The sequence below is a fragment of the Pavona decussata genome, unplaced genomic scaffold (assembly GCF_977016875.1).
Source record: "Pavona decussata unplaced genomic scaffold, jaPavDecu1.1 SCAFFOLD_14, whole genome shotgun sequence".
NCBI classification, from domain to species: Eukaryota; Metazoa; Cnidaria; class Anthozoa; order Scleractinia; family Agariciidae; genus Pavona; species Pavona decussata.
This window is the reverse complement of record NW_028145437.1, coordinates 1,305,904-1,319,217: the sequence shown is the minus strand read 5'-3', so window position 1 is coordinate 1,319,217 and position 13,314 is coordinate 1,305,904. Positions and strand designations below refer to the sequence as shown.

The window sequence follows — 13,314 nt, the reverse complement described above, 5'->3', positions numbered from 1 at the left end:
AATCTACCACAAAAGATGAAAAAAGATGAAGTTGGTATCATTAACCTGGATTCACAGATTGGACCAGGTACACATTGGGTTGCGTATCGAAACGGAGACAAATATGTAGAATATTTTGATAGTTTTGGGTTAATTATGCCAAAAGAAATTATGCAATTCATGTCAACAAGTGGCAAACGATTAATGTATTCAGGTGATGAAATCCAGGAAAGAGATTCAGTATTGTGTGGCTATTGGTGTTTGTATTATTTATTTGAGAGACAAAAGGGTACAAGTATATTGAAAACAATCCACAATGCACATTTTGACATGAACAATCAAAGTGTCAATCATAATTTTATAATCCAATATTTTAAAAAATTATCTAATTAGTTTGTATAATGGTTGATATAAGATATTGTGAAGAGTGTGATGAGTACACAGAATTTTCAGGAAAATTATGTTTATGGTGTACATTGGTAACAGATTCTGAGTCAGACTCTGATGATAATTAATCTAATATAGTGATATAAAATGGTCAAATCATATTGTGTTAAACAAAAGAAAGAAACTGAATGTATTGAGCCTGCAGGTTACAAGGAAGCCAAAAATGGTCGGCTCATGTTCTTCTGTACATGTGCTGAATGTGGGATAACTAAAACCAAATTTGTTAAAAAACAGGGAAACTAAATAGCCCCTCTGAAGGGGGGGGCATAATGGATACTTTAGCATCAACTGGTGCTGATATGTTAATTCAACATGCATTACCATGGATGGGAAAGAAAGCAGTTGAAATGGGTCGATATTATGGGTCTGAAGCACTTAGAAACCCTAAATTGCAAAAAAAAGCTATTGATTATGCTATCTCTAAAGCAACTCCTTTTGTTCAAAAGACTGGATCAGAGATGTTTGATAAATTATCAACCAAAGTAAGGCCAAAAAAAAGGTACAAAACTGACCGAAAAGAACTTGATGGTGGTAATTTAGATACAATTTTAGAACAATTTGGCACACCAGGTAAGGTTGCATCGAAGTCGATGGATGTTGTTGGAACATTAATTCCATCAACAAAGGAAGTCTTTGATAGATACAAATCCGGTGACATTGCCAAAAGTGCATTTAGCACAGATACTGGTATATTGTCGAGTCAATTTTGGTCTGGCAAGGCTGGAAAAAATACATTAGAAAAATACAAAAATTATCCATGTGAAAGCATGGTAAAAATTGGGAGCAAATTTCACAACACACCGAAATGCTCAAGTTATGATGCAATTGGTTGGCACCCACCAAATTGGGATGAATATGAAAGAGGCATGAAGGGTCGTCCCAAAAGTGGTGGATCAATTGATATACACAAAATGATAGGTAAATTACCGCGTCCAAAATCTGGATGGGTATTACCTGGTCATAAATACACTGGCCCATACAATGATTTGGAAAATCAAGTCAAATATAACCCCAAAACAGGGCAAATATTGGAAATATACGATAAACCAACAGGCAAAACAGATGCAATAGCCATGCAACATGATGTTGATTATTCAGTCTGCAAAGATGACAAAAAATGTAAATTGAAAGCTGACAAAAAGATGGTAAAGTCATTGGATGCTGTTCCATATTCCGAACGACAATGGGGACATTGGTTGGCAAGAAATGCAATAAATACAAAATCAAAATTGGGACTTGGGGTTCCAAAAAACGTCAAAAGCCGTCGGGTAAAGAGGAAAACTGGCAAGAAGAATTAGCTAATGAGCTGCATAAACCCATACGGCGTAACTTTACTCGGCGGCGTGTTATTGTAAATAATATTGATGAAATATGGGCTGCTGATCTTGTTGAAATGCAACAATTCAGTAAATGGAATAAAGGTAATAGGTATCTTCTCATGACTATAGATGTTTTCAGTAAATACGGATGGATTGTTCCATTAAAAGATAAAAAAGGTGAGACCATAACGAAAGCATTTCAAAGCATATTCAAAGAGGGTCGAAAACCAAAGTATCTGTGGACTGATAAAGGCTCAGAGTTCTACAACAAACATTTCAAAGACTTGCTCAATAAACATAACATTACACTATATTCGACTGAAAATGAAGAGAAGTCATCAGTTGTTGAGCGATGGAACCGAACGATTAAAAATAAAATGTGGAAGCGATTCACTGCTCAAGGCAATACAATGTATCTGGATATTTTGCCTAAAATATTGAAGCAGTATAATAACACTAAACACAGTTCAATAAAAATGACACCGACAGAAGCATCTAAGAAAAAGAATGTAGGAACTGTTTACTTCAATCTATTTGGCAATTTGAAACCAGTATCAAACAAGCCAAAATTCCGAATTGGTGACAAGGTTCGAATATCAAAGTACAAAAGAAAAGTGTTCGATCGGGGTTATACACCCAATTTCACAGAAGAGGTTTTCTTTATCGATAAAATACAATACACTAATCCAATCACATACAAACTGAAAGATCTTAACAACGAACAGATAAAAGGTAGCTTTTATGAACCGGAATTATTGAAAGCTGAACAGGAGTTATTCAGAATCGATAAAGTTATTAGGAGAGATTACAAGAAGAAACAAGCTTTGGTAAAGTGGAAAGGATACAGTGATGAATTCAATTCTTGGATTCCAATCAAGGATTTAGTTGATGTGCAAAAATAAATACGGTGTAAGGTCATTTTATCATTACAGCAGTCACGGCCTCACGAATATTCGATAGCGATAAATCTATTGTTGGATGCAAAATAAATGATATTCCTTACCTCAAAAAGCGTCTACAAACATCAGAACAATGAAAGTGGAGAAATAAATGTTCAAAAATCCCAAAACAGGAGCCATAAACATTAAAATACAACCTCTTCGCAAAATGGCAACAAAATGGCCGACACGTGTGTTAAACAAACTAGTGTCCAGTCCGCTTTGGGTTGTGTGCATGAAAGCGCATGCGTGTTAATCCAAATCAAGCAATATTACGCAATATACAGAAAAATAGCACCACAAGTGTAAAAATTTCAGAACTGAGTGTAATATATAGGTAATCGGGTCATTATTATATTAGTTCACAAACTCTGGTGAAGCTTTAGGGTGGTGTCAGCTGGCCCCTGACTGAAACCTGTTTAACGGCTTGTGCAGATGGTGAATTACTGAGTAGTGTGGGATGTCTTCCAGTAGACGGTACCTCCAGGGTGAGCCCGCTCAGGCCCTACTAGTTTACAGCGGGGTGCTCAGAGTTCTTTCCCGAACTCAACCTCTGTCCCAGAGGTAAACTGGGAAAGGGACAGCCGCCTTGTCAGCGGCGGGAAAAAGACCTGGCTGGGGCCAGGCAAGTAAACAGCCAACCGAGCACCCCACGTTCAGGGTTTTGTCCATTTTCGTGACAAGTCACACAACGTCACGCGTGACAGTAACGGCATCCAGTCACACAACAACCATAATGATTATTTTTTTATCCAAATTGGTGTTCAAAAATATTGTATTCATCATTCAAATCAGCGATTGATGAGTTGGTTGGATTTAATCGATTATTGTTTGTGAATTTGGTGTCATTTATGAAAGTGAAAATTTAGGTTTTTAGGTTTTAGGTCAAAAGCTAAATTTAGGTTTTTACGTTTTTAGGTTTTTGAGAAACCGAGGATAAAAATTTAGTTTTTTGAAAAACCGAGGATTTAGGTTTTTAGGTTTTTGAGTTTAGGTTTTTGAGAAACCGAGGATAAAAATTTAGCGTCTCCGTTGCAGGAGTTTTGAAAAACCGAGGATTTACGTTTTTAGGTTTTTAGGTTTTTGAGTTTAGGTTTTTGAAAACCGAGGATTTAGGTTTTTAGGTTTTTGAGTTTAGGGTTAAATTCAAAGGCTGTGTTAGTTAATTTATGCAAGAATTGGATTTATAAGGATTTGTATGGGGTTGGGTAAAATATTGGATTTATAAGGATTTGTATGGGATTTTTTATCATTTTTTGAAACGTGGGTTGATACCCTCATATATCTAACTACTTTCATCATAACTCAACTCTAAAGTGGGACCAGGGGACCCACTAGGTACCCTCTACTGACCCACTAGTTAAGAGTGAGTAACTAGTAGGGAGCTGCATTTTCTATTGTATACTCACCTTCCTCAGGACAAATTTGTAAATACAAATAAATAAATAAATAAATAAATAAATACATAAATTAGTAAATAAGTACAGTAAATACGAAATAATTAATTAAATAATAAAAAACATGTGCCCAATTATTGGTGTTAATTTCAGTTTCATTTTCACTAAAAGTTCTTTCAAATTTTTTTCCTGCAAATTTGAAATTACCTAGTACACCTTTTGTAATAATTAAGGTCAAAAAGAGATGGGAGGACATGGCTGGGATTGTAAAGAAGAAAGAACGAAAAACCAGAAACAAAGAGTTAAAGAGATTAAAAGTTACTGGAACTGGCCATTTAGAAGACCAGGTACTGTAAGTTCTTAAGCAAATGGATGATCATCGCAGTAATGTACTCAACTTAAGCAGTTGAGAAAATAAGGCCAGAAAAAAATTCAGGCCTGAACGGGAGTGGAACCCATGACCTCTGCGATGCCGGTGCAGCGCTCTAACCAACTGAGCTATCAAGCCAACTGGGAGCTGGTCACTTGTGAATTCGTACTATACCCGTGGATGGAGAACATATGAAATGAATATAAGAAATTCATATATCTTGTTAAGTATGCTCCGCTACCACGAATTAATAATTGCTTATAAAAAAGAGATAAAGCTTTTTAATTTAAATATTTAAAATAGATTGAAATTTCTTCTAAAGGGTGATGCAGCTGATCTTTCTCAGCCATGCACCAGTGGCTTAAATAGTCTCGAGAAGGAAATTGCAGTGCTACTTGGGCCCCAGTCATTCACTGGAATACTTGGGGGGCAAGATTCAATGGACTCTTTACGTGAGGAATATTGGTGTGTTAATCTACTTTAATAAAATTTGTTGTAAGACCAGGAAATATGCATTTTCTTTGAGAAAGGGCACTGTGTTGCAAGGGTGTGGACATCGAAGTTTAAAGGAGAATGGAAGCTTCTATTTAAACTTGTATTTAAGGGAGTATATGATGCGTCTTTTAAGCAAATATTAATTGTATTTGGAGAAGTGGTGAACAGCATTGTTGACGAGATCGGCCTTCTACATCCCATTTACTACGACGTCTATGACCTTTGCCAGTACCAGAAAACCAACAAACTTTCACAGTTTAATGTTTCAATGCTTAAGAACATTCCAAAGAACTATGAAGTCCCATTTACAGCAAAAGACAGAAAGAAGGATTTGGTTCAGCACTTGGCTATCTTTGTTGAAAAATGTTCGTGTTTTCTGTAAAATTATTTAGCTAAGAGACAGAATAATATTTAGGTACACTCAGTTTTTAATGATTGCCTTCCATGCAGCTACCTGTCGCTCTCGGAGATAGCAAACAGGAGAGCCGCTGAAAAGTCTAGCCTAAATAAAACCCCCGGAAAACAAACAAGATAAAGAAAAACTCTGCTAGCCTTAGCCTCTTTTATTGTAGCGGTATGCCGGTCAAGGACGAAATTGTCGCTACAAAGTTTACGATTTTCAACTGAAAATTGCAAATTTTCGCAGTTTCCTGCATTTTCTTCTTTTTACATTAGAATTCGCAGTTCTTAATGAGACCATTCTGACGTCTCATTTATTGCAAGTTTCGTAAATTTGCAGTTGCTGTTGAGACCTTTCTGAAGTCTCATTTCTATATATTTCGCAGTTTTTCGGTATTTTTTTTACAGTTTTTGTTATTATTTTAGTAAAATACATCATAGATAACGTAACAGGGTTAAATAATGAGTTGCCCTGCATAAACATGTATGCATTTGAAGTAGGAAATAAGCTAGAAATAATCAAGTAATTAACAGTAGAAATTGAACTTAGTGAACGACTTCTTACTGTAGACGATGTTCTGTTTCCGGCTCGATCAGACCGGAAGTGTTGTTACTGTCAGCGGTTGTTATTTCAAAACAAAGATGGACGACAACTTTCAAAGAGGGTCGTACAGGGGTATTTTCGTGATGCGTGATTAGCTGATTTTATTTCCCGTGAAACGTGAATGTAATAAATTATTCTTCGTAATCCGTGACCTGAAGGTTTTGCGTGACCCGTGAAGAGCTTGAATTATTCACCGATATTCGTGATTGTACCACTCTATTCTGCGCGATTTTGAGATGCGAGTGCTCCGGAAGATTTATTAAGACTGAAAACATCAAATGTGACAAGTAACAGATTTCGCTTAATCTTCGTTAATGTCGTAAAGTAATTCATTGTGCAAATTCACGTGCTTTGCATACCTGTCATGGATCAGATGTCTACACCTATAGTCTCCTATGTCACGGGAGGTCAAAGGACAGTTATTCGACACATTCTAGACATGGCTTCGACGAGTACAGCTAGTACGATGAGGATCGAGTGTATCATATTTTACGTGGACCCAAAGTCTGTGGGCTCGTTTAATTTTCTTGGAAAGGAACGAGTTCGCTTTCCGATTACAGATGGACATTTATCTTTGGCAGTGTTTACTAAGAAGTTCGCGGAATTTGCCGGAATAAAGGCAAAGGCCGAGAAACGTGGCCTCGGCTCCTGTGTTGAACTTAAATTTTGTCGCCTTGAAAAGGGAAAAGATGGCAGTAAAGCCTTTGCGATAAATACACAAGAGCAATGGGACGAGGAGAGGCCACTACTATCGGGAAATACATCTTCATTACAAGGTAGGAATTTATTTACTTCTTATTCAACGACTACAAGAACCGTTCTGAAAGATACGGGCCGACTTTTCTCTAAGTTAATAAGTGATCAAGGTTAATAAGAAGAACAAAAGAAAAAGGGACTATTTATCACTTAAAGACCTTAAAGACCTTAAAGCACGCGAGAAGGATTGAAAGTGAAACAGACATTTTTATGACCTCTTAATGTGTGGCATATAACCTTAGAAAATATTTTTTTCTTAACACTTTCTAGTAAACGTTTTAAGAAAAGAAATCACCTTTGAAAAAGCATCCCCTGTTATCAAGGTCTGCCTCGCCACCAACAAAACAGATACTAGCACACCCATAAGCAAACCCAACAGAACTGGAAGGAAGAGATCAGCAGCAAAACTGGAGGACGAAGAACTTGTTAAAAAAATCAAGAGAGGACAAGATTTTGAGCGAAATGAAAGACAAAGAAAAGAACTCGAGGAGATGAACAAAGGTGCGGGTAAATGTTTCCGTCGCTTGGAGGGGAAGGGGCGATAAATACGTTTGAAGTTAGTTTTTCTATTGTTGATCATTTTAATCGCGTGGGTTGTGAGGGGGAGGGGGGGGGGGGTGGGAATGGGGAAAATCTGGCCGGTCCGTATTAGCACGTTAACGCTTACAAATGTAATCTATAGCCATTACAGTCATTACAGACACAAATAAATAATTTTCTAGCAAAAGGAATTATATTCTACACAGCGATATCTCATGTTAATGTCTGGAAGCTGAATACCAAATATTTTTTTGACTCTTCTATTTCAGCACTAGAGGAACTTAATGGCAGCAAGGCGGTGAATGAGTATACTATTCTGTGTGGGCGTTGTAAGAAGCAAAAGCTGGTGCCACTAGATCGAACCCTCAAAGCAAGGAGGGAATACTTCAAGAAAAGTATGTGGCTCCTTGGCAATACTTGCGATAAACTTCTAGACTTCCCTGGACCGCTTTGCAGTAGTTTAATTCAGTGGAATGACATTAATGTGCATTTTTCTTGTCTTTTATTTTATATTTTAGAGCACTTTGATACAGCTTGTGTAAAGCAAACATTCTCAGAACAGAAGTCCACTGTTGAGGTCACAAAGATGAGAAGTACAATGGAACAACTTCTTTCTCAAGCCGATCCAGCCACTAACGCCTCTCAGTCCGGCCCTAACAATGTTGATTACGACTGCGACCGTGATGAAGAAATAGACTGTTGTCACAATACCGCTATGTAAGAAATGAAATTGTCTTAATTGTTAATGTTAATCTATATTTTAAAAAATATCACTTTAAAGCGAATCAGATTTCTGTAATGTACTGAAAGCTGTTGTCTTTATCGAAAACCACATGAAGAAATGGTTTAATTGAATCCGGCTTGTGTCTAACCCTGTCGTAATATTAGCTTTCTTCAAATGTCATTGTTGTAATATCTTTTTTGTCCTTAAATATGGCGCATATGACGAAGTAAAAGATAATAAAGAAGAAAGAACATCTTGGCAGAGCTGGTTAAGGGAGGACTTAACCTAATTGCCATTTTTTCCGCCACTTGACATGGCTTAAACGGAAATATCTCGTTCAAGTTTCAAGCAATCCCAAATCTCTACGCTCATAACGTTGATCTTTGTTCTGGGGTGTTTTGTGAATTTTTGAGTGATTTTTGGGTTTATTTGGGAGGAGATAGTTTTTCTAGAAGGATTGGTAAAATTAAGAGAAATAAGAAATATTGAAGATTAAGTGAAGTTTTAAAATTAGAATTTGTAGTTAATGAATAATAGACGGACACCAAATTAGTCCATTAGCAACCTGGGGTGCTCTTGCGTGGGTATCAACTGTCTCTTAGTGTTCCAAGAATCATTTTCTTTCTTCTATCTCTTCTTAGAACCTCTTCAAATTTCATTCAAATATAGGTTAAGTCCCGCCTTAAAGGGGGACAAGAACATAGCTTTCTTAACATTTACATCGAATTTATAATGCCAGATACTTCCATTTGAAGTAGATACAAGTTAAAACGCGCCTTTTAACATGTTAATATAACAACAACAACAAAATGAAAAATAATTTTAGAAAAATGCTCCCCCGTCTCTGCTCCCTCCACCCCTCCTCACTGGGGTAGAGTTACTGGGCGCAGAGTCTCTGCAGAGTGCCAGAGTCCCACCCTCACCGGCCCACCCGCACGAGGGGGCTCTTAAAAACTTGATGATACTGAAAACATATATAAAAGAATTTGTAGTTAATAGACGGACACCAAGTTAGTCCACTAGCAACCTGGGTGCTCTTGCCTGGGTATCAACTGTCTGTTAGTGTTCCAAAAATCATTTCCTTTCTTCTATCCCTTCTTAAAACCTCTTCAAATTTCATTCGAATTTAGGTTAAGTCCCCCCTTAAGTGTCTTAAGTGACCTTACGTGTAATAGTGCGAATGTGCTTCCACTATACAGGTTTTCCGATCATGATATTGGTGAAAGTGACCAAGATAACGAGTTAAACAACGAGAGCTATGTTACTGACACAGAAACCGACCTCTTGACAGCTTCAGATTCCGAGGACTCCAAATTCAATTTGGACCTCGAGCCTGACAACTCAAATGGTGAAGAGACAGATAGTGACATAGACAAGGAATATTTCATATTTCCCTTATCGCTAGAGAAAGCAGACGATGTTTGCATCAGATTAAATAGCTTAATTAAAACTGGCCAAATTCCAAAGGACAAAATATGTTACAGGTATCTCGATTCTGTTTCGTGTGCTATGATTGACCCAAACCACAAATATGATAAACAAGTCGTCGAATTTTTCAACTCTGTTAAATTTCTTGGTGGTGAGAGGACTGTTAACTTTATTCGGGGTCCCATGTGGCATGGTTGTGGCAGTGGTGGAGTATTCAATCCAGAGAGCGCTAAACTAAACCTTGGAGGACCCGGACGAACGACAAGATTAAAGCATTCATCAGGATATACTACTTCAAGTGGGGTAATCAAGCCTTGGCTTGATTCGTTTTTAACACTTGCCTTGGATCCATCAGTTGACGTGAAACCACTTGTTGATTTACTAATTGTTAAAGTAATTGGTGCAGCAATGGAGAACGATGGGACAGCCTTAAAGCCTGCAATACAATACGACGAGAAACAGCAAATAAACGTTGGTTTGAGGATGACCGCCGATATAGAATTTGTTAAGGCTAATCCAGTACCAAAATCTGAATTTCTAAAAGAGAATGTGGTGACAGAGGCAAATGTAACTTATTTGTCAACGACGGACAACGGGGTTGCCATGCCAGTCAGTGTCACCTACAAACCCAAGGCAGGCAAAACAGGAGAAGAGATGAAAGAACAGTTTCTCAATGAGGTTGAGCTGTTGCAAACCTGTCATTGTTGTATAAAGGCAGTGGCTTCATCACGGCATATTCTTGATAAACCTGCTACAGCGATTTGCAAAAGTGCATGCCAGGCTTGCATAGAGTCTGCTTCTGTCTGTAATACCTGTCGTGCTCAAGGGCAGCTTAGCCACGTACCATCTCTTCGTGCTTGCCAACGGTGCCTTCAAGCCAATGTTCAGTGTTCTCGAGCGGTAGTTCTTGCTTTGGCATCGGACTGTGAATCTGGGAACAAAAGAGCATTTGAATTGATTTCTCAGAGCAAAGCTGATGAAACGTTGCCCCCTCACTTTATATTCGTTTGTCTTCCTGATGCCGTCCATGTAGGCAAAAGTTTAAAGTGTAGCTTCGCCAACTGGATGTTGCTGTTGGATGAGGAGAGAGCATGTTTGTCAATGTTGCACACAATCCGAGATTCTGACCCGGAATTGAAGAAGTTGCTGCCAAGAGACAGTGTCTTAAATAAAGATCGGATGGACATAAACTGCATATTACATTTGAGTAAAGAGTCTGTGTTAGCTCGTCTCCCCAACGTCGATCGTGTGGTGCATTCAGTTCTCCCGGACAGCTATAAAATCAGTGAGACCAACAAAGTTGGGCTCTATCCGCATCCCGTAGCAATTTGCCCCGGCGAGCATGGAAAACCTCTTGTTCTGGACTATGCTCCATTGAAGAACCTCACTAGGCTTCTAGAAGTTAGGCTTCATGTACCCGCAGATGTCAAGGTTGTTGGAGAATGCCATGGTGCAGCTAAATCGCTCGCTTACTGCGATGGAATAGCGTATGTAAGCTGTCCCACAGGAATACAACTCTTACCCATTACAAAGAAGCCAACGCTACAGTTGAAGAATCTCAAAAAAGTAGAGCTCACTTCTGAGTTGCAGAAGAGAGAACTTGACACGCTCGGAACAGTTCCGGTGCTTCGAGAACGACTTTCTATGCATCTAAAGAATGTAGAAAGAACAAACGCAGAAACCAAAAGTGACTTGACTAAAGTTCGACTTTCTCGAAAGATCGAATCATCCAGAATTGCTAAGGCAAGCGATAACATCATCCTTTGTGCCAGCGATGTGGACAAGGTTACTTATTCCATTGCATTAGAGATGGATGGAGTGGCGGTTAAAGGCAATGTTACAGTTTTGACAAAATACTCCGCCTCTTGCACAGAAGCAGTGTCTATGTGCCTTAACAATAACATCCTTTATCTGTCTCACGAGGGCAACCCAGGCGGAATCTTATCTATTGCAATGTCAACACTCGAGGAAACCGTGATCTTACAAAACGGAACTGTAGAATGCAGTGAAAGCGCACACGTGGCCTCGTATCTCGCTGGTATAGTTTATGTGGACATTGGAAGCTTGCAAATAAAAACGAAGATCCGTGGTGAGGAGGCCGTAGTCATTGCTGGCACAGGAAGAGAAGGTAATTCAAATGGAAAGGCAGACCAAGCAACATTTGCGCAGCCTATGGGCATATGTGTGGAGCACGATAAGAACATATTTATCACCGATGCTCAGACAGGCTCTGTGAAGCTAATTACTTCAATAAAAGGCATTGTAAAGTATCTAGGCCATCTTGGACTCCTGTTCAAAGCCTTTTCTGTTCATATGAAACATCAGACTACCAAAACGTTCCCTACCACAAGCAATTGAGCTTCTGGAAAAACTTGACAGTTACTTGGAAGCAACAACAGAAAAAGCGTTGTCACATAGCAACGATGTCAACGATGCCAGCACAGGTAAACCAAGCGGTTCTCAAGGAACCATTTCCAATCAGACAAAGCGTTCGGTCAACATGATCTTAAATGGACTGAAAGATCTGGAGGCGTTAGTTAAAGAACTTAATCCAAACTTCGCCATTGATCTGTACTCTTGTCTAACAGTTCAGGTTGAAAACCTACACGCAGTTGGTCATTTCAAGGACCAGTTTCCTACTCTTTTGCAGTACGCACGGAATCTGGCAAATACCGTATACGAAAGCATTAAACGTGTAGTACCCTGGAGAGCCTACTACTTCACGCACGATAAATCATATTATCCCGTGTTGCGCCAGAGCACTCCACTAAATGCCATTCCAAAGCTGGAGCATCTCAAGGCAAGAACGGAGTTAAATAGGCAGGAAAAAGACCTCATGATTGAGTGGGCGGCAAATAATGGGAAGGCTGCACGACAGAGAAGTGTGAGGCAAGAGACCACCATGTTCAAGGCCGGAACGTTGCCGTTAAACATGTATAGAACCTCAGACTATCCAAAAGACAAAGTCTCGTTCAGACCTAGCACTGTCGAGGAGGAGGCTGTTACTTCTGGTACGCCTTCTACATCGCACGAGGCCATTGAAGCTGGGCAAGTAGTAGAGGAAGACGAGGAAGAAGAGGAGAAGGAGGAGTATGACACTGACACAGACGGTGAATGTCCTATTGCGGACAACGACGAGGACGATTCTGTAGACGATTTGGTATTTCTTCGGGCAGTGACAACGCGAAGTGGACAAATGGTCAGAGTCGTCCATCGAGAGTGATTCAGGTATGGGATTTCAGATAGGCAACCTTTACCTAGCCTTTCACGATTTTTCTCCCTTCAAACGCTCTTTCTGACGTAAGAAAAGGTTGTTAAAAAAGCACCTGACTTGTTTATTTTCGTGATTCGGGAAAATGAAATTTTCATATCTGTGATCCGTGATTTGCTATTTTTTCTGTTCGTGAACCGTGCGAGAGACCCCCCTCCCCCCCCCTGTACGACCCTCCTCAAAAGTCTTTCCTCGATATAAATTCTGCAACTTATGACTGTTTGGTCGGCAGAGTGCCCGGTTGAATAACAGAACTAATTTCACGGAACTCTGTAGAGATGTTCAGGTTTTTAGCTAGCATGATCGTCGCCTGCAAGCCAACAAATAAAGAACACGGATTCCGTGTCACGGCCATCAAATTTGCTAACAGTTAATCGGTGAAACATGAAGTCTTGGAAGCAAAACAGTGGAACTTTTAAGGTACGTTTTTAATTGTTTACCCTTTTAAAACGCATTTGTCTACTTTAAGTAGCGGTCCAGACAGAAAAAGTCGAAATTTGTTGCCTTGGGATGCCATCGCTGTCACACAACACGTGTCGGAAAATGAGAGATTTGCCCAAAATTGTTGCGGCCGTATCTTTTCGCAGTATAGAGAGCCACTAAATATTATTCCGTAGTTTAAGGACACTATCCTAGTCAGGCCCGTA

The 13,314-nt window shown here is 39.2% G+C and overlaps 3 protein-coding genes across 3 annotated transcripts; all 3 read left to right on the top strand.

The window, feature by feature from the left end:
* Window positions 1-4,334: 4,334 nt before the first annotated feature.
* On the top strand, window positions 4,335-4,934 carry LOC146487649 (uncharacterized). The gene is made up of 2 exons (XM_085129013.1): window positions 4,335-4,427; window positions 4,773-4,934. Exons 1-2 carry the CDS (start codon window positions 4,335-4,337, stop codon window positions 4,932-4,934), a joined length of 255 nt encoding a protein of 84 aa, XP_084985139.1.
* Window positions 4,935-6,003: 1,069 nt separating this feature from the next.
* Window positions 6,004-11,754, top strand: LOC146487648 (uncharacterized). Its single transcript, XM_085129004.1, has 5 exons — window positions 6,004-6,724; window positions 6,975-7,205; window positions 7,514-7,639; window positions 7,763-7,961; window positions 9,168-11,754. The coding sequence occupies exons 1-5, from the start codon at window positions 6,313-6,315 to the stop codon at window positions 11,752-11,754; spliced, it is 3,555 nt and encodes a 1,184-aa protein (XP_084985130.1). The 5' UTR covers window positions 6,004-6,312.
* Window positions 11,338-12,619, top strand: LOC146487647 (uncharacterized). The gene has a single exon (XM_085128786.1). It carries the CDS (start codon window positions 11,897-11,899, stop codon window positions 12,617-12,619), a length of 723 nt encoding a protein of 240 aa, XP_084984912.1. The 5' UTR covers window positions 11,338-11,896.
* Window positions 12,620-13,314: the final 695 nt, after the last annotated feature.

Coding starts and splice junctions, on each gene's coding strand:
- LOC146487647 (XM_085128786.1), top strand. CDS start 11,897: ATGATCTTAAATGGACTGAAAGATCTGGAGGCGTTAGTTAAAGAACTT.
- LOC146487649 (XM_085129013.1), top strand. CDS start 4,335: ATGGCTGGGATTGTAAAGAAGAAAGAACGAAAAACCAGAAACAAAGAG. Junction 4,428..4,772: donor CTGGCCATTTAGAAGACCAG/GTACTGTAAGTT, acceptor TTTCTTCTAAAG/GGTGATGCAGCTGATCTTTC.
- LOC146487648 (XM_085129004.1), top strand. CDS start 6,313: ATGGATCAGATGTCTACACCTATAGTCTCCTATGTCACGGGAGGTCAA. Junction 6,725..6,974: donor AAATACATCTTCATTACAAG/GTAGGAATTTAT, acceptor AACACTTTCTAG/TAAACGTTTTAAGAAAAGAA. Junction 7,206..7,513: donor ACTCGAGGAGATGAACAAAG/GTGCGGGTAAAT, acceptor CTTCTATTTCAG/CACTAGAGGAACTTAATGGC.